Genomic DNA, 26,761 nt, shown 5'->3' with positions numbered 1-26,761 from the left:
CTCTATATGAATGAAAAGTGTTATGCCTTTAAAGGTCAAGCCTGGGAGGCAGAGCCTTGAGAAAGGGTTATTATGTATATTTCAGGCTATAGGCAACATTGTTTTACTGTTTGGAGAGAGAAAGGCACAGAGCCATCATGACTAAGCACAGGCAACAGAGCACAAAGTTAGAACTAAAGGAATTGAGCCAATATGGAGTCAGATTTGTTCTCTGTTACACATACATATTTAGAATTGTTATGTCTTCTGGAGAATTTATACCTTTATCATTACATAATGCCGATATTTACCCCTGATAATCTTCCTTGTTCTAAAGTCTGCTTTGTCTGAAGTGAATATAGCTAATCCAGCTTTCTTTTGATTAGTGTGGTGTATCTTTCTCCATCCCTTTTACTTTTAATCTGAGTGTTTATATTTAAAATGGATTTCTTGTAGATAACATCTACAAATTGGGGGTGGTTGTTTTTTAACCCACTCTGACAATCTCTGACAATCTCTTTCAATTGCTGTATTTTGAGCATTCACATTTAAAGTGATTATTGATATAATTGGCATAATGTCTCTATGCTATTCCTACTATGTCTGTAATTGTTTTCTATTTGTTGCATTTGTTCTTTGTTTCTTTTTTCCCCTCTTTTTTTTCTGCTTCCTCCGGTTTTATTGAGCATTTTATATGACTCTATTCTATTTTCTCTTTTAGCCTGTTGTATACTTATTTTAAAACATACTTAGTGGTTTCCTTAGAGTTTACACTACTCATTTTTAACTAAAGTCACCTTTAAATAACATTATGCCACCTCTCATGTAATGCAGGTAACTTATAATGGGGTATTCCCACTTCCTCTCTCCCATCCTTGTGATATTATATTTTATTTCACTTATTCATATACTTTAATCATCCAAAACGTTGCTACTACTATTACTGCAAGCAGTTATAGTTTACACAAATTAAGAATAGGAAAAATAAAAAATTTTATTTTACATGTATATATTCCTTCTTCAATGTTTCTCCTTTCTTTTGTAGATCTAAATTTCTGACCTGTTTCATTTTCCTTCTACCTGAAGAAAAAATTTTAACATATCTTGTAGGGTAGTCCTGCTAGTGATTCTCTTAATTTTTGTGTTTCTGAGAATACGTTTATTTCTTCCTCACATTTGAAGGATAATTTCATTGGTTATAAAATTCTAATTTGATGGGAGGTTTTCATTCAATGTTTGAAATATTTTACTTCACTCTCTTCTTGCTTTTATGGCTGGTGAGAAGTCCAGTGTAATTCTTATCCTTGTTTCTTTATAAGTACATCTCCCCAAGCCCCCCAGCTTCTTGCAAACTTTTCTCTTTGTTTTTGGTTTTCTATAATTTGAAAATAATATGCCTAGTTATGGTTTTCTAGTATTTATCCTACTTAGTGCTTTCTAAATGTCCTAAATCTGTGGAGTCTGTCATTATTTCATTTGATTTTCAGTTTGGGAAGTTTCTACTGACCTATTTTTAAGGTCACTGATTCTTTTCATGGCTGTGTGAGTCTACTGATGAGTACATCAAATGTATTCTTCATTTTTGTTATAGCATTTTTGATTTCTAGACTTTCCTTTAGATTTTTTCTTAGAGTTTCCATCTCTCTGCTTATATTACCCATCTTTCCTTGCATGCTATATACTTTTTCCATTAGGCCCTTAACATATTAATCATAGTTATTTTACATTTCTTATCTGATAATTCCAACATCTGTATCATGGTTGATTTTGGTTCTGATAATTGTTTTACCTCTTTAGACTGTGTTTTTTCTTCCCTTGTAATTTTTTGTTGAAAGTAATACATGTTGTATCAGGTAATAAGAACTGAAGGAAATAGCCTTTAGTGTAAGAATTTATATTATTTGACCAGAGATTGGGCTGTATTTAATGTTAGCTGTGGCTATAGATGCCAGAGGCTTTCAAATTCCTCTAGTGTCCTCGTTTTTTGTCTCCCATCTTGACTTTGATTTTCCCCAAGTACTCCTCAGAGAGAGAGAAGAGAGGAGAGGGAGAAAGAGAGAGAGAGATTGTAGATTTTTAAGTTGTAAGCCACTATGATTATATCAGAACTCTGTTGGTATGTTAGTAGAATGTGGGGGAGAGGATACATTCTGCAATCTTCTGATTAGATCTCAGTGTTTTAGTGGGTCTCTGTGTTGGGGCTGAGACTTTCACAAGTGTTTCTCCAATAGTATAGCTTCTTCCTTCCTACCCCTATTGCCATACCTGGCAGCAGCATTCCCAATCTATTTCCTTGAAGCCCTGACCCCTATTGACTATGGTTTTTCTTAGGTGAGACAAGAAATCTAAAGTGGTCTAGAGTAGGAGGAATGCTTTTCCACAACTGGGGTAAGGTTCTGGCAAAATATTTTCTCTTGGAGAACAGGCCTTTGTTATGGAGAAGGATCTGAGCATATTTCACAATGATTACTCTTCCCCTACTGCTCCCAGAGCCATGAGAGTCTTTCTTGCATCCTCACTGTGAGGACCTGTTGGGTTTCCTGAAGGTAAAGTTCACAAAAATGGAAGAGATTCTCTTGGACTGCATCCTTTAGAGATCTTAGGTGCTGTCCAACTGTGCCATATTCACTGTGTTCATGGTGTGGAATAGTAGGGTTTTTTACTTATTAACTCTATGAGGTTTGTTGATGTAAATGGTAGTTGTAAGGGTGTTGGTTCTTCTTGAACCACTGAGTAGCCCTTTGGATTAAAATGGCTTGGAGCTATTAGCCTAGGCAATACTGAGTACATTCTAGGTTAGGAGATCCACGAAGGGAATATGACAATGGACAGTGTAAGAAGTACATGTTAGTAATATATCAACTATTCAGTTATGCTGAAATTGTTGAGTACCCAAGACAGTGTAGAGACAAGATAAGTCCACTCACTCTTTTCAATGAGATATCCCTGGGTATTTGGTACTCTCCCTTCCAACCAAACATTGTGGGGCTTTGTAGAGAAAGGGGCAAAATCAGTGCCCACTTCCTCTATTACTGTCAAGTAATCCCGTTCAGTTTATCGGATATTTACTGAGCAGTTATTTATTTCCTATGAGCAAGATAACTGGGAATAGTGTCCAGCTGCCTGGTGTGTTCTAGAAAACTTCAAGTATACCATTAGTTTGCATTCCCCAAATACCATTAGTTTGCATTCTGAGAGCATTTTATGCCTCAGTTAGAGCAATGAGCAATGCACAGCATACGCCACTGTTTTGAGTCATGGCTCGTGGTCCCATTTTAGGATTAAAGACTAGAGAGCTGCCTCCATTTTGTTACTTTTCTGTATGGTCAGATTTAACATATTCATTGTTAAAAAGCAGTTTCAGTTCCTTACTGATTTTCATCTACACTGTAGAGTGGGTAATCTAAGTCATTAGAATGTATATTTTTCCCCGTGGGGATCAGTAAAGAGAGATAGTAAAGAAAGTTTTTTTGTTGCCAGTAATAATGCAACCCATAAACTTTTAAAATATATCTTGAATTGCCATTTTTCTAAAAATACTTCATTCACCTATCCTCTGTTATCTTAGGCTATTTTACATGATATTATAATTTTTGTTTATGTCTTCTATCATCTCCATCCTAAAAAAGAGCCCTTAATTCAAGGAGAATGTCTCATTTTTATATCTATAGTACCTAGAAGAATGCCAGCCCAGAGATCCTGCTCAATAAATACTCATTGAGATGAAATTAAAATGAGTAAGAGTCTAGTTAAATTTGAAATCCGGCCTAGATTTCATTACTGAGCTCTAGACCTATATATCCAAACTCCCTGCATAATTATTATTATTATAGTCATCATTATACATACAATCTCAAAGCATCCAATGATGATTGTATTAAGTTTACAGGCCATTTTTATGCATTATTGCCATGAACCCTACAATATTTCTGTGAGAGGAGCATCTGTAAAATAAGTATCTACATTTTACTGATGAGAATACTCAGATTCAGAAATGGAGACCTGCCCATTGTCTCACAGGTAGTAAACATTGCAGCCAGAGCTGGAACTAAGCACCTGTGGCTCTAAGTCCTAAGCAATTTATGTCTTTCCTTTGTCTAATACAGAGTTTTTTTCAATCTCAGTGCTCTTGATATTTGGGACTGAAAAGTTCTTTGTGATGGGGGGGTGCTCTGTGTATTATAGCATGCTTAACACTATCCTTGGCCTCTACCCGTGAGACACTAGTAGCATCATCCATCCCACTGTGACAACCAAAAATGTCTTCAGACATTGGCAAAGGTCCCCTTGGGGACAAAATAAATTCCATTTAAGAATCAGTGGTCTAATAGCAGGCACAACATGGTAAGTGCTCCGTGACAAGCATAAGCAAAATGAGAGTAAAATAGGGGAGTCCCATTCCCGGTGGAGGCAGCATTTGATTTGGATCGTTACTGTAGAAAGATTAAATTGACCTAGCAGGACTTATTGTGATAAGAATGAATACCCAAATATTTATTGAGCACGCATGATATGACAAATCTAACTCAAAGGGGTAAAAAACAGTAATAAGCATCATTAAAGGTCTTACTAAAGTGAAACACCATCTTAATGTCCATCTACTGGACATTAAGAGCTATTTGGAAAACACTTCATTTGATTCATTTGATCTTACTAAAGAATGTGGGTCTGATGAGGTTCTAGGGAGGCTGAAGGTCTGTCTCCCTCCCCCAGGCTCTGCCTCTGATCGTTAAAAACCACCACCACCATCATCATTCACATGTTCTCTGTAAGTGAAGTTTTCACAGGGTAAAAGTGAGAAGAGTAAAAGTGGGAACGTTCCCAATGAGCTGGAAATGTACTAGAAAACACAAGCTCCATGTATAGCTCAACAATCAATATATCTTTTAAAAGCTTAATAATAGAAGGTATTTGTGTGTAGAAGAACAATGTCAAGAAGCAAAACTGGCCAATCAGGAGAAAGGATGCACTAACCAGAAACAATGATTCTGAAATTCTTCCCTTGGGACACGCTACATCAGAGTTGCTTTGGAGAACTTACCAATAACAATGCATATTTTCTCATCCCACCCCAGACCTACTGACTAAAATCTCTAGCACTAGGGACTTCCATGCACTTTTAGGTTTGAGAAACTTTGAATCAAAAGTATCAACTGTCTGTTGTGTCTCCTTCTGATAGTTTGAACCCATTAGACATTTCAACAATACAATTGACTCTATTCTAGATTCATCAAGCTGCCTGATGATTGTAGCTTGGCTTCTCATGTAGATCAAAGGTTTCAGTTCTCCAGAGCTTACAAGCCTGCTTCTGATTTTGGCACTCTTAATTCTTCCCTTCATCTTGTTCTCCATCTTGGTCTAGGACCTACTCTCACTCCACAGTCCTTCCTGTAGTGAACTCACCTGTCACCTTGGCTTCAATTAGAAGCTATTTTGTTACTGGACATGCATGTAAACCCAGACTTCATTACTGAACACTAGACTCATGTATCCAAACTGCATACTGATACTTCCCCTTGGTGTTTCCATGGGAACCCCAAACTCTGTATTTGCAAACAAAACGCACTAGATCCCTTTATAAACCTATACTTGAGAAAAATCTTTGACCACTGTCTTCCCCCACAGAGTGGATCAGTTAATAAGACCTGCTGATTTTTTCTCACACATGGTTCTAAAGTAACTCATGTCTTTATCTCTAACTGTGGAGCTATGGCTGCAGTCACTATTGCATCTCACCTGGTCCCCAGCCTCCTGTCTTTAGTCATGTTCCTTCCACTCATTGAATTCTCCATATTAAAGCAAGAGGATCTTTTTAGCATATAAATCTGATCATGTCACTTCTCACTACCCTCAGAATAAAGTTCAAATCTCTTAATGAAATGCAAAGCCTTTATGATCTGCTTACTCCTTTTCTCACCAGCTATATCACTTGACATTGACTTTTCATATATTATGCAGTAGCCATACTTAGACTCTTGCAATTCTTCAAGTGCACCATTCTCTCTCTGGCCCCCAGACCTTTGCACATGCTGTTCCCTCTGCCTGGGTCGCCCTCCTTCTCCCCACCCCATGCAGAGGATAGGAGCTTACGTTTACTTACGGGCATTCTTAAGAAGGCTACCCCCAGACAAATGGAACTACAAGTAAACTCCGTTAATTGGAAAGACATTAAACTGTGCCTCTTCTTTTAACGTGTTTTCTCAGGATGACCCATTAATGGTGGAAGCATTAGGAAAGGGATTCCTGAGACCCTAATTCCAGGGCCTAATATACCAAAAATTCATTTTGTGATATTCTCAAATCACTTAGTTTTTCTGGGTCTCATTTTCCTTATCCCTGCCATTTATTACAGGATTTCCAAAGAGATCAAGGTTATGAGAATGATATACTTATTGAAAATATGGAAAATACATGGATTCATTTTTCCAGTCTCATTTTTGCCCTACCCTCATCTCCCTACTAATTGGAGCACTCCCTTTAGCTTATTTCCCTTCTTCTTCACCTCCTTGACTAACTTCTGTTCTCACTTAGGATCAAGCTTAGACTCCATATTTTCCAGGATGCTTTTTCCAAACCCTCAAACCTGGGCTGAGGGCTCAAACTATGAGATTCCATAGAACCCTCTCCTTTTACCCCCCAAAACTTAGCATCTCTGTTGTCACTTTGATTTACTTTATTGCCTCTCCCTTAGACAGTGAACTAATTCAACTTTAAGTATTTCTTTATTACTAAAGAAGAAATTATTCTGCATGCTAGGGAACAGAACTAGAAGGAAGGTGTTTTATTTGGAAGACTGTTCATAGAATAACAATGCATTAGCTATCAATTTCCCTTGTTTCACAGACTTTGATACAATATGATATCTTTAATTTTCACGCAGAGAGCTTTTTTAAAAATTCAGTGATGTACACATTATTTTTCTGAATTAACTATGTCTCTGAAGAGGAATTGATTTTCCCAAGACCATTCTAGTAGGAACTGGGTTAAGATAGGGTCCTATTCTCCTAATTTCTAACGCAGATTTCAATGCATTGTGTACTGCAACTTCCCAATAAATGATCTACATAAATAATACATATATAACTAATAGGCAACTAAAATATGGCTAGTTGAGGATTTCTTTGTGGCTGCAATTGAATGTCTATTTGTATTAAAAAATCACTTTTATTAAAATGAAAACTGTTAATATATGGACTCCATTTTCCAAGTGTAGTTCTGCATGTGATACTTCAGTTCAAGTATGCTTTGCCAGTTAGCCTTTGTCCAAGACAAAGGTTCTGCTCTTCCTAGGGCTGAGTGGGTTGTAGATGCCACAGGAGGAAAAGGTGGCTGTGGTGTTATCTCAGGCCTCGAGAGACTCCTGGGCTTCCGAGAGTAAGGGTCTTAGAACCTGGTGGTGAAGAGGTGAGAGAAGCCTAAGAGACAAGAGTTTCTCCCAGGATAGGTTTCAGGCCAGTTTATAGGGCTATTCGGATTCTGCCCACTAATATTAGGAGCTCTGCAGAGGAACCTCACTAGTTGTCATAGAGGGAGAGGGAAGATTTGATGAGGCCCTTTCCCCTCATTCCTCTTGAAGACAACCTCAGCACTCTCCTTTTATATATTGGGGTTCCTGTTTGTTTGAAGTTAAATATAAGTTGAAATGCACACAGTCTTTTCCATCATTTCAAACTCTGCTAATGCAGCTTTTCAAAATGAAGACTATTTGTTGGCATGCATGACTCAGGATAGAATAATTTTTAGGGAGTGCTTTAGCATTATGTCTTTCACAAGAATGCACGCTGAATGTGACTGTGAAATTTAATTTTTTAAAATGAGGCCAATAATGTGCTTATTTACCTTTCTAAAATGAAATTGTCTGATCTTTCAACTAAAATACTTCATAGATACTGAAATTCCATGGAGGATAAGACTGACTGTTAGCCCTTACAGTTTGGTCCTCTTCTTTATGGGTTTGGGAGTATGTGTGTATATTTATGTTCTGTTTGCTCTGAACTTTCCAATAGAAGTTCCTGTGAATTGAACCTCTCCACCTGGAATATCAAGTTCCACTGTCCTCATTTCCAGTGATGGTTTGCAATGCAAATCATCAGGTTGGTACCACACAGTACCATAACCATGGTAACCAAATGAAGACAAGTTTGCTTTACTTCCTCAGCGAAGTGCTTTCCAGTCTTGCATTCAGACCTGATGCTACTGCCAACAGGTCAGAGGGCATTAAAGGGACAGCAAGAGGATTCATAGAAATAAAAACACAACTGGAAACATTGTATCCATTCTCCACGCATTCCTCTGAGTCCAGGACTTCTTACTAATAACTTCTGCTATTTCTAACTAGTACTTTCTTGCTGCTTTCTTTCCTTAAAGGGGAGGGTAAAGGGAGTCACTACATATTTTTCTCCCCAACTTGACCACGGATCTTTGCAAGCAGACTGTCCTGGCCTTCTATGACTAACTTTTAAATAGGCACAAATAAAAACCTAGGTCACAGTTCTGTCACAAAGGCTTTTTAATGTTAGCAGCTGTGATGCTCAAGGAGACAGGAAAGCATCCAAGACTACTACAAACACTTTTTGAGAACAACTACAGCAAACTAACTACAAGGGCCACTTCTCTGCTGAGATTCCTTTCTTCTGGTAGAGTAACTTTTATCGTTTGTTTGTTTGTTTCCAGCCTGTGGGGGAGGGGATATTAGTTCTCTGTTCTCATTTTCTCTCAGTTGGAATGAAAGGGCAGCTGTGGCATGTTCTGAAACTTTTTTTTTACCTGCAGCTGTGTGACGGAGTGACTCCTGGGAAGAGAGACTATTAGCAATACGGTAAGAAATCTAATTGTCATGGGTTCTGGCCTGGATGATTTCAGCATCCCTGTGACTGCCTGGGTGGCTGCCATTAACACAGAAAGGTCTACAACACAGGGGATGGGAATGCTCTAGGCTCAGAATGGTTAGCTTCTTTCTTCTATGTCGTGAATATTATTTCAGGCAATGTTTTTAAGATGTTATATTTCCTTCCTTTTGTATCTATTGTTTGTATCTTGGATCATTTGTGTCACTTTCCCCTTACTATCTGAAGGAAGTCTAATTCATTAAGATGAAGTAAAAGAGTTAAACTCTTTGGCTTTTAACTAATCAGTTAATTCACTAAATATGAAAACTGAGCTTGATGTGCTCAGGCCATGTGGGCTTTCTGGTACAGGTGGAAACTGCTGTAGAAGTGAAAACTTCTTTTGCAAGAGTAGAGAAAGCTGATTCAAGGATAGGCTTGCCAGATAAATACAAGACACCCAGTTACATTTGAATTTTAAATAGACAGCAATTTTTTTTGGTATAAATAGGTCCCAAATAATGTATGACCCATACTTATGCTAAACTATTTATTTTTGACCTGAAATTTAAATGTAACAGAACACCCTGTATTTTTTAGTTGATAAGCCAGGCAATTTGATTCAGGGATGAAAATTGAAGAATTGTAAGGAAAAAAAGAGTATGCATTTTTCTCACTATAAACCTTTCAAACCTTTAAAAGTTCCATCAAAAGATCACCTAAAAAAAAAAAAAAAGATCACCTAATTATCAGTCTTATTATGTTAGAAATGATTTAATACTGGGACTCAAACCTTAAAAGGAGAAAGCAATAGTCAAAAATAATCATAATGAGTCAGCTATTCTCATGCTAATGAATTTCTATCTGAAAATCTAATATGGTAACTCATTCTTTTTAGTTTTCCTTTTCTTAAATAATAATAAGACCTTACATTTACATTTTTTAGTCATTCATAGATTTTCTATTTTTGAATTGCCTGATCATTACACTGCTTCTACTTCCATGTATCTTTTTCTTTTTGATTTGTAATTGCATGTCATACATTAAGGATATGAAAACTTTTAATGTCACATATACTGCAAATATTTTCACATTTTTTTAAACATTTTGACATGTTTACTATTTTTGCCACAGTAAATTTGAAAATTTTATCTGGTTAAATCCATCATGATTTCCTTTCATTGCCTTTGGTGTCATTTCTCTCCAGGCTTTTACCACCTCAAGATTAGAAAAAATGTTCACAATATTTTATTCTAGGACCATTTGTATTTCATTTTTTCACATTAAATCATTAACACTATTGAAATTTATTTTGATGAATTGTTTAGGACTCTGTTTTTTGTTTTATTTTTTGTTTTTTAATTAATATTTAATTTAGAAATAATTGTAGATTCACATACTGTTGGTTGTAAGAAATAGTACAAAGTCTTCCTGCCTTAATGCAGGAATCTTTTTAACAATGCATACATAACTTATTTCTGCATATGCAGATTTTATCCAGGAAGAGTTTGTCTTCCCAACAGTCAGTGGGTACAAAGCTGTAATATCATGACAGTTTCTTAAGATCATTTATAATGAATAAGATCTATTCCCTTTGCTACATTCCCTGAGATTTTATGGTTATGATCACAGTGGGAAAGGAAGAATGATGACACCTCTCATACCAAAGGAGTGAAGAACACTGCTAGAATTTGCCTCTGTAGGAAGTCTAGGAGGAAAGCGGATTTAGACACAGGAGTTGGCTTAAATCTTGATCTCTTCTCTTCACTATCAGCTATTTCTTTGTGAATTAAGATCTTTACCATCGTGTTAGTTTCCTATTGAACTGAAATATAATGCAATTTTTATTGTGTAACAGTGTATTTTTAAACGTGAGATGTATGCACCTGAAGATCTTAAAGCAAATTGCTGGACCAGTCATTTGCAAAGGTTATTAGGAAAGCAAGGAAAGTTATTAGATGGAAGGAAAGTGTGATAGAGCCCAACTATATGGCTGATTCACTTTGTTGTACAACAGAATAACACAGTATTGTGAAGCAATTATACTCCAATAAAGATCTGTTAAAAAATGTTTTTAATAAATAAAAGATTTAAAAAAAAGAGAAATAAACGTCTGCATTGGTCAGCTTCTCCAGAGAAATGAAACAGAACATAGATACATAGATACATAGATACGTAGATAGATACAGACATAGATATATGCAGAGAAAGAAATATCTCTACCTACCTATCTATGTGTCTATCTATCTATCGAGAGATTTATTATAAGGAATTGCCTCACACAATAACAGAACTTGAGAAGTTCCATGATATGTCATCTGCCAGCTGGAGACCCAGGAAAGCTGGTGGTGAGGTTCCCGTCTGAGTCCGAAACTTGAGAACCAGGAGCATCAATAGTGTAAATCCGACTTCCCAAGCAGGAGGAGACTCATGTCCCAACTCAATCAGGCAGAGAAAAAGAATTTTCCCTTCACCTTTTTCTTCTGTTCAGGCCCTCAACAGATTGAATGATACTCATCCACAGTGGGGAGAACAATCTGCATTACTCAATCTACTGAGTCAAATGCTAATCTCTTCTGGAAACACCCTCACAGACACACCCAGAAATAATAATTAGCCAGCTATTTGGGCACCCTGTGGCCCAGTGAAGTGAACACATAAAATTAATCATCACACCATCAGATAAGATGACACAAGATTTCAGTAAGTTAACACTGAAGAACATCTGTTTAATTGTTGCAAAGTCACCGGTTAATAGCCCTTTGGTAAAATTTATGCTATCATTGCTTACATGTATTTTGAACCCCTTGTCTAGAATGCTTGCCTACCCATTATCCCATCTTCAAGATCCAGAATGAATACTTTCGCTTCCAAGAGGCCTTTACTTATGCCCCTAAAAGAACGTTTTCCTCTTTTAACTTTTGAGAACAGTTGTATTGTACTTCTTTTAAAATGCATATTCTGCTTCACAATATGTAGTTAATAAATGCTGTTTCTTATACTGTAAGCTCCTCAAAGTTTCTTTGTACACAGTAGACAGTAAAATATTGAACTGAGTTGAATTAGTAGATATCATTATTGAATTTATTTAACTTATAGGGTCATTTATACCATGTGCTTTTATGAGCAACTACAGGTGTACAGTACCTTGCCTGAAATGATGAAGACTACAAAGATGAATAACTCACAATTCCCACAATTTTGAGCAAAGACAGAGTCCAGGGTCAGAAGTAATTATACATTCATTAAGCAGTTATTGCTAATCACCTATTATTATCCATGTCCTAGACTAAGTATCATGGATACAAAAATGAGTAAGTCATGGTCCTTGTCCCCAACAAGTCCATTTAGTTGAGTGGGAAAGGCAGAAATGTAAATAAACTACTTAACTTGAGTGTGAAGAGTGCTACAATAAGGGGTCACACAGTTTGCTGTGAGTTCCGGAAGTAGGCTGGGGTGGGATTGGAGAGTGATAAGGAGAAAAAGTTCTACAGAATAAGTTCTGTTTGAACTCAATGAGATGGTATCCAGTAAGGAGAAGGGGCAGCACTATAGAAGGATCTGTACCCAGTGGGATCAGAGAGGAGGGCACATTTGGGAACAAGTAGTTCTGTGTATCCAGAATATGAAGTACATGAAGGAACCTAGGCTGCAATGAGGTTGAAATGGGAGACCAAAAGTAGTGCATAGATGCCCCCACATCCTTTCATCCTCCTTCCCTAGCATGAAGCAAAGCAAATGTTTAGAAGACAAGAGTAGAAATGATGACAAAGGAGGGCATCATTGAGAAATAAAAATCTCTTTAAAGCTGGAAAGGGATTGGAACAGAGCTAGCAGTAGATGGATCATTCGATCCAACTTTACCAGCCTCAGAGTCATTTCAAGTTTCCAGGAAGCTGTATATAAGGTTCTTGAAATAATAATCTTTTGCTTATTTTCCCCAGCAAAAGAGGAAAACTCCAAGTGCAAGAGAACTGACTTTGGGTTCCAACTTGGGCACAACTGCCTTGTCTTTAGATCCAGCTTGCTCCTAAATGGCAGGAGTGAACACCCTTCACATATTTCCTGGTGGGAGGAAACCACCCACAGAACAAGTCATCACAGACTGCTTGTTCCTCCCAGCAGAGTGATGACAGAACACTCTATTCCCCAGGCTCTGCCTCTACTTCACTGAATCATTTGGGAACATTTACAAGTATTTGTGGGACTTTGATACTTGGATAGGTAGGAAGAGCAGAAGGGCATTCCTGGCTTGGGCTTGTTGCTTGAGTTTTTGAGTGGTCTTCCAAACTTGTGAGTAATAGGAACAATGTTTTATTCTTCTCACTTTTATAGTTTTGATGAATATAGCTTTAAAATATTTTTTAAATATGAGCTCCATTGGTCAAATTTTAAACAGTCTGTGTGGAGGCTAGAAATGGAATAATCAACTTATGGAATTATCTCATCTCATCCAATTCTCTCATATCATGCAAGAAGAAATTACATCCCAAGACAACTTGAAACTACATGCCCAATGTCATATACCAATTAACTATTTGTTGATTAATTAAAACTTTTGTTTCCCTGGTGATGAATTAATATCTTTCATCTGCTTGTTAGCTGTTGGGAGGCTCATAAGAGAAGAGTAGAAAAAGGTATCTACTCAGATAGTTTTGGTCAAAATGGCAGAAGTGGACATCAAGTGATGACAGAAAATTCTGCTTCAAAATGGTGATGTTATATATATACATGCATGTGTGTGTGTATATATGAATATATATATAAAATCTTATCACTTTTAAAATTCAGATCCACAATGCACTATTCCCTGATTCTGTATACCTATTCCTGGCAAGTTGCACCTTCTGATAAGTTGTTTAACTGCTAAATACCAAACCATTCTTAATGATTTCATAACCAGATTTTCTTTGATATTCTCAATCCCTTGTTGGCATTCATTCATTCATTCAACAAACATACATTATCTTTTCCACATAATTATGATGTGAGAGCTAAGATCTCTGTCCTGAAGAACAGAGATGGTTAAGCAGAGTTGTTAAACAGACATTAAGCAGACTTATAAAACAATGTAAAAATACTTCAATAGTGATTTACACTGAACTATGGAATTAGTAACAGTTAAAGCCGCACTCATGTAGGGAGAGCATGTAGATAGAGAGGATAAGAGAGGGCTGAGGACTGTGGTATAGACCATTCAAAATTTAGAGGTTGGAAAGGAGAAAACCAGCAAAAGAGCTTGGAAAAAAAAAAAGCTTTGAGTGAGATAGGAGGAAATCTGGGAAATTGTGGTATTAAAAAACAAATGAAAAGATTGTTTCCATTAAGAGGAAGGGGTCAGCTATATCAAATGCTGCTGAAAATTCTAAAATGATAAGAACTGATAGTTGACCATTTTTATGCTGATTTGAGTGGGTTATTAAGAGAATGGGAGGTGTGGATGGTAATCTTTGCTATGATTCACGTGAAACTACAAGTTCTGATTCACATCAGGTTGATACCAGTGAAGGTGGTTGGTCTGAGATATATTGCAAGGGCTCCTTTGTCTGTCTGTGTGTCCTTCTGCCTCTCTCTCTCAGTTTAATGGCTTGATGTGCTATGTGAAAGGAACAGAGGAATCAAGGAAGACTCACAAGTTCTTGGCCTGAGCAACTACTTGAACAGTGGTGCTATTTATCGAGATGGACACTGTAATAGATGCAGGTATGTGGGAGGGTCATGTGGAAGTCAAGGAAAGAACAAAGAATTCAGTGCAGTACATATTAAGTTAAAGATGTCTATAAGTATCTAAGTGGAGATGTCACGTAACTGGGAATACCCCATTCTGGGTCTCAGGAACCTTATTCTGAAGCTATGGACCAGATTTGGAAACGTGAATTTGGGAATCACCGTCGATTGAATAGCAACGTAGAGTAGGAGAGATTGAAACGGTCAATGGAGGATTATTTTAAGATGGGAAACGTTATACCATGTTGTAAGCTGAAGGGAATGACCTGGTAATTGTGCCCGGGCAAAGATGTGAGCAGAATAGAGGTGACAGGGGATGCTTGAAATTGGGATTTAAAAAGATGTTCATTTACAATGTTGAAGTATGAGAATCAAGTAGAGTGAAGGATTGTTGAGAGTGGGCAGATTTTTTTTTTAATTGGAGTATAGTTGATTTACAATATTGTTAGTTTCAGGTGTACTGCAAAGTGATTCAGTTATACATGCATATATATATAATATATATATGTATTTTTTTTCAGATTCTTTTCCCTTATAGGTTATTACAAAATTGTGAGTATAGTTCCCTATGCTATACAGTAGGTCCTTGGTGGTTATCTATTCTATATATAGTAGTGTATATGTTTAATCCCAAACTCCTAATTTATCCCTCCCCTCCTTTCCCCTTTGGTAACCATAAGTTTGTCTTCTGTGTCTGTAGGTCTATTTCTGTTTTGCATATAAGTTTACTTCTATCTTTTTTTTTTTTTGGATTCCCCATATAAGTGATATCACATGATATTTGTCTTTGTCTGGCTTACTTCACTTAGTATGATAATCTCTAGGTCCATCCATGTTGCTGCAAATGGCATTATTTCATTCTTTTTTTATGGCTGAGTAGTATTCCATTGTATGCATATACACCACATCTTCTTTATCCATTCATCTGTCGATGAACATTTAGGTTGCTTCCATGTCTTGGCTATTGTAAATAGTGCTGCAGTGAACATTGGAGTGCATTATCTTTTCGAATTGTGGTTTTCTCCAGATATGAAAAGTGGACAGATTATTAAACTGAGTGCTCAGATGTTGATAAGTCATCTAGATTGATAACGAAATCTTCCAGAAAGATAACAGAAATACCATCTTAAAAGTTTCAGTAAATGGGGCAAATGTTTCCTAGATGTTGATGTCCTACATAGTCTGATAGCATGTTCTTCAAAGGACAGAGGAAACAAGATCTGAAAGCAGCAATGAAGAACATGAAGGAAATTTACACCATCTTCAAGACTATGTTCCTAATTCAATGGGCAAAAAAGAAAAAGCCACAACTTGAGACAGTGACAAAGGAAGCTGTGTCCAGGTTTCAATTAGAGAAAGAATTGAAGGGACATTCAGTGAAGAGCTTCAGATAAAGGGGATTTGGTGGGTTCCAATCCATGAATTCCAGAGGGCACAAGGGTTAGGAGAGTCCTGAAAGGGTGGGAGATTGGGCCAGATGAGGCAACATGCACTGCCATATGAGCATGGCTCTAGGGCATGATGGGATTAATCCTGTGGTCTCCTAGGGCAAGAAGTGTAAATCAGTTCTCTTTGAGTGTCAGCCTCTCAGTACTGATCTCTTAGTTTGTGAAGAGAGGTGAGTGGTACTGAGGCTCATGGTAATTATCTTTTTGAGAATATAAGGAGCTCTGGGGGCTTCCTTTTCAAACGTCTATGAATGGCATTACAGCTGGAAAAGGGACAGGTCTTCCTGGAGCCCAAGGCTCTGTGTAGACTTCTCTTAAATCCTGCTACTAGGGAAGGCATTACATATGGAAGATGGAGGGGAGAAAGGCAAGCCTGGATACTATGTGAGATCTTACAAAGGCTTGAACAAAGGCTGTGATAACAAGAATCCAGAAGGAGACATAGAGATCTCTTGTGGACCCAGAATGCCTTGGAGCTGTTCTCTCATTATGAAGTTCTCTTCTTGACCACAGGGCTCATTCAGAAGCGATGGCCAAGGCTAGAGCTACAGCCTGTAATTATAACCTTGAAATTAAGTCCATAGTTAAGGGAATTTCCAAACTCTGATATGAACCTCTAACTAGTCTCAGGGAAATCTGCATTCTCATGGTCACAGAATTATTTTATTCTCATACTCCCCAAATATATCTACTTCTCAATTATCCAAACTAAGTAATCTCAAGATGACATGAGTTAGCTACAAAATAAGTGTCAAATTTATTTCCTATGAGAAGAACGATTGGATTGGTTGTTGATTCATCTTCTTTACTTGACAGTTCTTGCCAGAACAATGACAAGAGGCAACATAAAGAAGAGAAGAAAAAAGAAAAAACAAAAAACTGACCAATATGGGTATTGATTGTTCTATATACATTTTTCATTAAATTTTCCCAACAACCCTATGAAGTTACTATTTCATACTCATTATAGAGATGAGGAAACAAATTATCAGAGGAATTTGAAAATTTCCCCAAGGAGATGTCAGAAAAGCAGCAGAGCTGATTAAAATCTGTAGTTATCTGATCTGAAAACACTTGCTCTTTTAACCACATACCAACCAAGAATACTAGCTAAGCCAACTGCACGTTCCTTTCCCAAGTAACCAAGTAACCAACTAAAATGCTGTGCTGGGATCTATGAGAAATACAGAGGTAAATAAAGCACAGTCTCTATTCTGCAGTATGAACTACCAATTTGGCAAGACAACCTGTTTGCGTAGAGGTGCAAAAAGTTAAATAATTCCAGAGGACAAAGATGTAATCATTATCACTGCTCTGAGTATTATGTATGGTTGAATTTGCTCAAGTGAAAGAAAATGTGATGTAATATTAATGTAACAAAGCTAATTTTTTCTCATTTTGACTACTTAAAAAATTTTGAAACTCTGATAACATTTCAGTACGTTACTTTTTGTCTCTTCAGTACATTGGTTTTGGTCTTGTTTTGTTTTGTTCTTGCAAAATTGAGTTCTTGATGCGTATATAGTTTCACATCCTCTTGTTTTTTTCAGTTAAACTAGATAATATAAGAAATTTCCCGTGTTAATGGCAGTTCTTTATACACATAACGATTAATGACATAGTAATCATAATACAAGGGAACTGAAGAGAGAGAAGGGCCTCTCAGGCACAGGAGACAACGCAATCCAGAATGAGGAATCACTTTGGGCCAAGTCAGAGTTGGCAAGACTTAGGTTCCAAGTGGTCCTGGGGAGGGGTTAACTAGAGGAGTCAGCAGAGGCCACATGCCATAACTTCTGCCCTGTCAGTCCACTGGACTATTTGGGCCTGCCACCTGATCTGTGTCCCTTTCCAAAGGACTGTCTGTGGGTCAAGCCAGTGGATGCCAAAGCAAGGTCATTCAAGCATCAGAGAATACATTTCCAGAAGCAGATTTGTTTACTAACTGGGAAGGCATCCACTATAACAGAGGGAACAAACGAGTTTTTCTTTACAAACCTGTCCCTGACCCTTGCTTTAGCAAGGGTTCCCACTTTCCTTGGCAAGCTTTTTCCTGCTCTAAAGCCAAGTACAACTGAGCAGGCAGGGAGCGTATCCTCACTGGCTGTGCAAGGCTGGTGGCTGAGGTCACACATGCCATTGTAGAATGGAAGTTTGGGGATATATGAATAAAGCAGCACCTTTATCTAAAATCTGGATGACTTTTACAGTGTTGTGTTTGAAAAAGTGGTAGCTAGGTGAAAATTCAACATTATGTACAGAAGCAGCAATTTGAGGACTGAACTGCTTGACAGCCCTTGCTCCCACTACAAAACAAAATCTTTGTGCTAAACAGAAACTGACTTTCAGCTGAGGTCAGTGGAGGAGCAAGATTACTGGGGGAATCTTATTTTTTTGTAATACATTATTCTTTCCTTCAAGCCCTGATCCTTTATGGAGTCTGATATTTAATGAATGTTGTTGAGCATGGTTTTGGAGGTTTCCTCCTCGTGAGATTTTGTACTGTCAGAGTTGATGCTTTTATTATAATTCACACATACAAGATACAAGGCATTACCAAAGAGAACTTTTTTTTTATTCAAAAATTAAACAACTAAAAATTAAATGTAGTTTCTAAACTTTATTTTACCATGTTATGAATTCTAGCATATGAAATAATTCTGTAAATTTTAGAAATATAATCATCTTTGTATGATTTTTGTCTTATGTTATCATAGAAATTTTTATAAACATTTATTTGCTCCCAGAAGATATTCCTAAAGTTAACTTTCTAAAGTTAGCTGGCTAAAAGACCTACCATTAGTATAGATATTAACTATCCACCCTTTGCCTTAAATTTTAATTAATTGAGATTTCTTAATAATTGCTTTTTTAAACATAAAATTAACAGTCATCATAATTAATTTTTGCAGTAATTTGTTATTGCAACAGTAATTGTATATTTATACTTCAACTGAATGACAGAATTTTAATATACAAATCATATAGGAAGACCCTTATAGCCAGTTGCACCTGGAATGCTCATCTGTAATTAAATGAAAATATTCAAACGTTTATAATAAATCTGAACAACTTGACTTGTTAAAATGCTGATTAGAAATGATTGTCTACATGTCATGTGATCAGTAATTATGCATAAGTTTAGGGATGCAAGACATGCTGCTGAAGTAGGTATTTGACTATTAAGTCATTTCTCTAAACTTGGAAGAATAAACTAATGCAATTTCAAGTAGATGCCATGGAAAGAATTCAGTCACGGTTTAGTGGTTTTGAACTCTAGTTTTGCTACTTTAGTTCTGTACATATTTATTTAGCACCTACTATATGCTGAGAATTCAGTCAAATACTGACACATCAACTAATAAGAAGGAGGCCTTTGTTCTCTATGTGCTGATAGTCTGGGAAGTTTACACAATTTACACAGCTTCTCTAAACTTCTGTCTCCTTTCTTACTCTGTGAGCCTCACAACTATATTAATAAAGGTCAAATGAGATGATGGGGACAGTCTGTATTTCTTGTGCCATGTAAATAATGTATTTATTAATATCCCAGTTGTTCCAACCATCTTACAGGGCAGATAGTGCAGATTAATTGTCATGGGAACATGCTTAGAGTCCAGAGCCTGGGTTTGAATCCTGGTTGTTGTGTGACTTTGGGTAAGCAATTTAACCCCACTGCTCTTAGATTTACTACAAAATTGTGACAATTAGATTACTTCCGGACTTCCCTGGTGGTGCAGTGGTTAAGAATCTGCCTGCCAATGCAGGGGACATGGGTTTGAGCCCTGGTCCGGGAAGATCCCACGTGCTGCGGAACAACTAAGCCCGTGCGCCACAACTACTGAGCCTGTGCTCTAGGGTCCGTGAGCTACAACTACTGAGCCCACGTGCCGCAACTTCTGAAGCCTGCACACCTAGAGCCCGTGCTCCACAAGGGAAGCCACCACAATGAGAAGCCCGCGCACCGCAACGAAGAGTAGCCCCTGCTCGTGGCAACTAGAGAAAGCCCACGCAGCAACAAAGACCCAATACAGCCAAAAATAAATAAATAAATTCATTTAAAAAAACAATTAGATTACTTCCTTCATTGACAATTAAATTAAATAATGGATTATAGAATTCAGCGTAGAATCTAGCACATAATAAGTATTCTTCTGCTGAGGTTAACAGTTATTAAAATTCAGTGCAATTGATCCCCAATTAAAAATAAGGGAATGCAGAGAGGTTATATAATTTATTCAAGGCCACACAATAAATTGCAGAGATGAGACTCAGCCAAAGCCCTCATTTTTTACATTTCGGGTCTCTAAACATATTGTTATAGATGTAACTGTTGGATGAATTTGAAGGATACTTATTATGTTAATCAATGCTTTTAAACTTTCTCCTTGGCTGGGTAGGTCCTCCAGTCCAATTTCTTTGCTTGCCATCCACATCCCAGACCACCAGATTGAATCATCCAGAGTGTGGATGTGGCCTGGTGAAGGGTGAGACCACATTAGTCCTTGGTCTCCAGCTGCCTCTCCACTGAGAAAGAAACAATTATCTCATTGAGACAGGGACCTTGCTTGGGTAGGTGAGCCAGGCTCCCAAAAATTGTAAAGCTGGGCCCACTCATTGAATTGTGAATCCTGTCGTCCTCTCCCTCTCACTGAGCCAAGCCTGAAAGCTGAGCTCTTTGTGCCTAATCTGTTTGTGTGTGTTTTTTTAATTAGCTTGTTGAATTACTCTCTTAAAGATGGCGGAGAAGTCTCAAGGAGACGAGGAAAAGAGCAGGAGAGACATCCTGAGGTCCACCAAGAGGACATGGGCTCCCCTGGATGAGCAGCTGCCCCCTGGCTCTGAGGAGGAGAGCCACAGTCTCACCACCCCCATGCTGGGTGAGAACGGGCCCTCAGGGCTATTTGAATCCAACCTACTGTGAGTGGTGAGGGATATGGGGGCTTGGGGCTGGGGGCAAATGATTTTGGAACAAAGACTTGACTTTGAAGATACCAGTATTCCTGGCATGATACCAGAAACTTCTATGAAATGGGCATATCTGACTTCTCCTACAGACACCTAAAACACAGACCTTCTTGATGGAAACAGACCAACTAACGAATGAACTCTGCTTCCTTTCCACTCCAAGATCCCCTCATCCTAAGTCCCCAGGATCATAAAGCTATGTGGAGCCCATGCCAGAGACACGAAGCTTCTTGTAGGACATCAAACATTTTATTGAAAGGCTCTTATTTGCTGGGTCTTGCACAAGGTGTTGATAATAATTTTAATTGTTTAAAGAGTAATAAGTAAGAAAACATTTCTCCCTTCACTATGATTTTTTGTTTGTTTGATTTTTTATGATGTAACTGTTTGATGGCTTTTCTTCTTTGCCCACCACCAATTTATTCTATCCCTTCACAGTATCTCAGTTGAAGACTAAGCAACTCCCATGTCTACTTGGCCTCTTTGGTTCACCAGACACCTTGTGAGGGGGTAATTCAGGTACCTCACTGCTTCGTAGGATAAAGTCAAAGAAAATAAGCCCAGAGTAACCTGTAACCAACCAGAATGGAAACAAATATTTACAGGAAAACTACTTTTATATCCTTTCCTTTTTTCCTGTTGACTATTTGTTGAGCCAGTGATAAAGATCCACCTTAAAAGACCGGGTGCCTTTTTAACACAGGGTGCCTTTGGCAATTCTGGGACTGTAGTGCAATTTGCCCCTGGAATGAATGCAAATTTGGTTTCTAACCTGGCAGAGAACTCCTTGCAAATGAACATCACTGGCTAGCTGCCTTATGTAAATGTGATTCAGTAAGGAGAGGCTCCATGTGATTTATATCCAACAAGAGAAAGGCAAAAGTCTCCTATGCTTTTTCACCCTTTGTATTCACACCAGGTAATTTAAAAATTATTCTAACATCTCTTGCTCTTTGGTGATTTATTTTTTTCCTTTTCACATTTTTTTCTCTCTCTCTCTCTCTTTTTTTAAGTTAGTCTTCTGGCAAGTTTACACTTCATTTTCAGGAAAAACTGATTATGGAAAACCGGAAGTTTTGCCTTGGGGAAAAAATGAATATGCTTATAGAAACATGTGACTAAATACTAGGAAACAGACCTATTGGGTGGTGGCTGAATAACGGGGTGGGATCACTTTAGCTGGTTCTGCTTTGACTGACTGGTCTGTTTCTCATTAGTAGAAGATTCCAAACAAGAAAGTATTCCGCACTGGCTGGACTCTGGATTCTTGTAAGTGTTTCTTTATGCCCTTACGCATCCTTCTTGCAAAGATCCATGAAAACATTATGGGTAATCCTTCTGGGACAGGTGTGACATGTAGGGATTTTCATTTTAACTGGGTGTTTGAAGGATTACTCTGTTATTGCAAAAGTTATATATCAGTTTAAAAGTACAAAATAGAATAATATTATTTCAGCCCCCAGCTGTTCATTGGTTTCCAAAAGTCCTCTTGTAATAAAGCCTAACTGCATAACTCTGTTTAATTAAGGAGCAATTTAGCATAATTTATTTACACACATTGTTTGACTCACAATACTTTTGTTTCCTTATAGTGTCTCTGTAAATGAAAACCTTCAGCCAGTCATCAGCCACATTGGTAAGACCAGAGAACCCAGAAGCAGTTATGCTTTGTGGACCTGAGTAGGAGATGTATTAAAATGTTTGTGTGAATAAATCTTTTAAAAATGAGAATTATCAGAGGTTCCTAGAAATGGAAAAAAAAAAATCTCAGAAACCATTCTGCTCAATCACTTTCTTTAATATTTAAGGCAAGCTCAGAAAGGATAGGAGTTATCCAGCAGCAGGTTGGGGACTAGAAACAAGGACTCTTGCCATATCATTAGCTCAGACTCTAGCAGAAAACTCTCTGGGTCTGTGAAGACGTTTTGCAAGGATGTAATTATGGAAATGAAAATGAAATTGTCTAATTTTTCCTCACACTGTATTGTACTTTTATTTCTAAATCTAGTTTCTTTCTATTCTTCAGTCTTAAAATTATATCCTCTCTTTCTAATGATGCATTTGTTCTCAGAAACAACAAATGACTGAATTCTATAGCAAACAGTACAAATATGTATTTCCGAGGCAGAAAATGTATCACACTTGTTACATTGAGATTTGATAAGAACATTACAAGAAGAAAAAGAAATTTAACTACAGGTCTCACAGTTTACATCCTCATTAAATCAAATACGGTATTTCATAGAATGTAAGACTCCTCAATCATAAAATGCACCCACATTTTAAGTACCACTCCAATAGGAAAATAAAACAACCATCCTTGTCATCCCTATCAATTATAACTAGGCCTTATAGCAGGTGACATTGACTACTAGACACATCCTGATTTCATAGATGTTAAAATGTGAAAACAGTGTGTTTTAAAATTGATGTAATGCCATAAATAATGCATGTAAAAAATGACATAAATAAGGAGTTTAATGATTAGAGGGAAAATTATTAGTCTAATTGCTACTTACTTGGCTGGTTTTAATTATTTCACTTCCTTCGCTGCCACTTAAATTAAGATTGACCATTGGCTACAAACCAGTTTAAATTTAGGAATTTTTACTTTAAAAATCTAGGTATATCGTTCAAATATCCTCCTTTGCCAAGCTTCTTTATTTTTTTTAAATATAAAAGTTCCATGATGCCAAAAATCTCTGAAGATGTTTGCCAATAAATTGAATTTAAGTACCTTTGTTCCTGACAGTTTATTCTCATGAAAAGGCAGGAAGTTAAGAAATATAGCCAGCATTTCATATCCCTCTGATAATTCATCTTGCCCAGGTTATAGTAGGAGGCCTGGCACCAGTTCTGGGGTTGTCAGTAACTATATTAAAAGCTTCACTTCCCAGAAATTAAGACAAATCATGGCCCTTCCTCCTTTGAATCAAGTCAATGAAGTAAAAGCGTGAGGTGAAGAGTTGGAGGAAAGAAGGGTAACAAGATGACTCTGAGATCAGACATGCACAGTTTCTATTTGCCAGGTCCTTTGTCTTTAGCGAAGTTTTTAATAATAATGGAATAGCTTCTTACAAGTTTAATTGAGCCTTCACTTTTACAAGGCCCTTCCTCATCTATCATATTTTAAACTCAGTAACCTGTGTGGTAGCAAGGCTGGTGTTCATGTGTGTTTGCAGGTGGAGAATCTGGGTGGTCAAGTGCCACGATTTTTAGTTACAGCTGGTTTGAGGTGGGTGGAGGGACCTGTGGCTGGGGATTCTCTCAGCCCCTCTGTGTGCTGGTTTTGCTGCAATGAGCTCAAGGCACCCTGAGTTTAGGGAAGCCAAGGACCGCACCAGGAAGTGGAAACTATAACAGTAGTAGCAGAAACTGGAGACCTGAAGGTCATGAGGGGTGTGTCAGAGAGAAAACTGTGGTGAGACAAAAAGGAACTGAAGAAGAGAAAGAAAAGTAGTTTCTGCTGGAGGGAAAATCCTGTAAAAACCCCCACAATCTCAGTATGACGGAGAGTGGTGCATTCGTTCCTAGGTAAGCCATAACCATTACCACAAACTTGGTGGCTTAAAACAGAAATTGGTTTTCTCACAGTTGTGAAGGCTGAAAGTCTGAAATCAAAGTGTCAGCAAGGTTATTCTCTCTCTGAAGGTTCTAAGGGAAGAATCCTTCCTGGCCTCTTTCTTGTGGTTCCCATCAAACCCTGGCATTCCTTGACTAGTAGCTACATCATTGCATGCTCTGCCTCTGTTTTCACATGGCTGTCTTTTCTCTGTGAGTCTTCTCTATTCTCTTAAGGATTCCAGTCATTGGCTTTAGGATTTAAGGCTCACCCTTATCCAGTATGACCTCACCTTTACTAATTGTATCTGCAGAGAACCTATTTCCAGATAAAGGATACATTCTGATATGAAATTTCAGATACTGAAATGAAATTTGAGGGGGATACTATTCAACTGACTACAAGTAGAAATCACTCTGAGGCTGGTTTCCCTCAGTGATCATTCTTAGGCTTTATACATTAAAGTAGTAACAAGATCCAAGTGACTGCTCATCTTCCAGGTGACCCAGTACCTCCCATGGAGGTACCTCTAGTAGACCTCAAATAAAATGAAGAGGTGGAATAAGGCTTCAGTGGCCCTATTGCTGATTTCCTTCTATGTTTTGAGATGGCCAAGGTCAGGTCTTGGCTTCTAATGGTGGTTTTTTTGGCTTTCATACTGCTCTGCAGCTACCTAAAGTCTATTTTTTTTTAAGTCTAATTTTTATTAAACTGGAATCTGCTTGGCGTATCTTGTTCACCACCATTATGCTAGGTAGAGCTCCCAGAAGGGAATGAAATTAGTACATGTGGAGGGCACACAGCCTAGGTACTTTTTATGTATATTATCTCATTTACCAGAACCATCTTCTGAGGTGGATATTATCATTATTAACTTTTGCAAAGAGGAAAATGAGACTCAGAAAGGTTAAGTAACTTGCCCAAAGTAACCCAGTTAGTAGATAAGTGAGTTGAGATTTGAACATGGGTCTCTCTGACTCTACAGCCACGTTTCCTCTCTAGAGGACTATAGTATAATTTACTATCCGTGTTATGCATGGACACTCCTGGAAGTATCCTGGGAGGAAAGCTCTGCATCAGTGTCCCTGCTAGAAAAGTCAAAGCATGAACAATGTGGGTCAGTTCACTGGCATCTACTTCTCCCTCCAGGTCTTCTGACTCTTGTGCACCAGCGTTTACGGCCACAACTCAGTCCTCTTGAATTTAAATGTTTTGAAGTAGGACAACGCTAATTTTTTTAATGTCAGTCAAGTATCATTAGAAATGCAAAATGGCCACATCTGGATCTTAAAATAAAAAAGATGCATCAAATTAGTTTTCTAGAAAGTCATAAGAAGCCCATTCTACCTTAACTCCAGAAATTTTAAATTATAAGAAACTAAACTCTTGGAAAATTGACATGAGTGAGATACTAGCGCTTAAGAGTTGGAAAATTCCATGGTTATTGTTTTTTTTCCTGAGGTTCACTAGGCTTCTGATCCCTATACATTTCAGTCTCAAAATTATAATTAGTAATAATTAGTAATTATCATATATTGAGTGCCTGTTGCATATTTTAAAAATATTATGAAGTATTTCTCAAACAAGGTGATTGAATAACCGCATTAAATATTGAAGAAACAGAGACTCAGTAAAGTTAAGAGATTTACCTAAAACCACATAAAGCCAAAGAGGTGGACACATGATTTGAATTCTGTTTGATTTCAAAGTTCATGCTCTTTTTACCAGAAACCAATATACTGCATACTGGTGTAAATCCATGGCCATTAATTTTATCCCTAGCTTTTCCTTATTTCTGTGAGCCAAGCTTGGATGGCAAAAAGGGACACTTCCATTTAAGGGTTTTTTTGTATTGATAAAACCTTATTTCATTTACACTTGAGGTACATAAAGAAGATTTAAATATTATTAATTAAAAATAATTGTAGAGAGGGCAGACAGCAGAAGCAAGAAGAACTACAATCCTGAAGCCTGTGGAACAAAAACCACATTCACAGAAAGATAGACAAGATGAAAAGGCAGAGGGCTATGTACCAGATGAAGGAACAAGATAAAACCCAGAAAAACAACTAAATGAAATGGAGATAGGCAATCTTCCAGAAAGAGAATTCAGAACAACGATAGTGAAGATGATCCAGGACCTCGGAAAAAGAATGGAGGCAAAGATCGAGAAGATGCAAGAAATGTTTAACAAAGATCTAGAAGAATTAAAGAACAAACAAACGAGGATGAACAATACAATAACTGAAATG

The 26,761-nt window shown here is 37.5% G+C and overlaps 1 protein-coding gene across 1 annotated transcript in view; it reads left to right on the top strand.

Moving 5' to 3' along the window:
- The first annotated feature begins 20,747 nt into the window (after window positions 1-20,747).
- The window catches only part of ITPRID1 (ITPR interacting domain containing 1), an 85,694-nt gene continuing 79,680 nt past the window's right edge, over window positions 20,748-26,761 (top strand). Inside the window, 3 exon segments of the mRNA XM_059932728.1 lie at window positions 20,748-20,859; window positions 22,168-22,216; window positions 22,540-22,583. Coding sequence (XP_059788711.1) covers window positions 20,853-20,859; window positions 22,168-22,216; window positions 22,540-22,583 — 100 coding nt within the window. The 5' untranslated portion in view covers window positions 20,748-20,852.

The sequence above is a fragment of the Balaenoptera ricei genome, chromosome 9 (genome assembly GCF_028023285.1).
Source record: "Balaenoptera ricei isolate mBalRic1 chromosome 9, mBalRic1.hap2, whole genome shotgun sequence".
Classification (NCBI taxonomy): Eukaryota; Metazoa; Chordata; class Mammalia; order Artiodactyla; family Balaenopteridae; genus Balaenoptera; species Balaenoptera ricei.
Note: the sequence above shows the minus strand (reverse complement) of the source record. Positions and strands in the feature narration are given on the sequence as shown.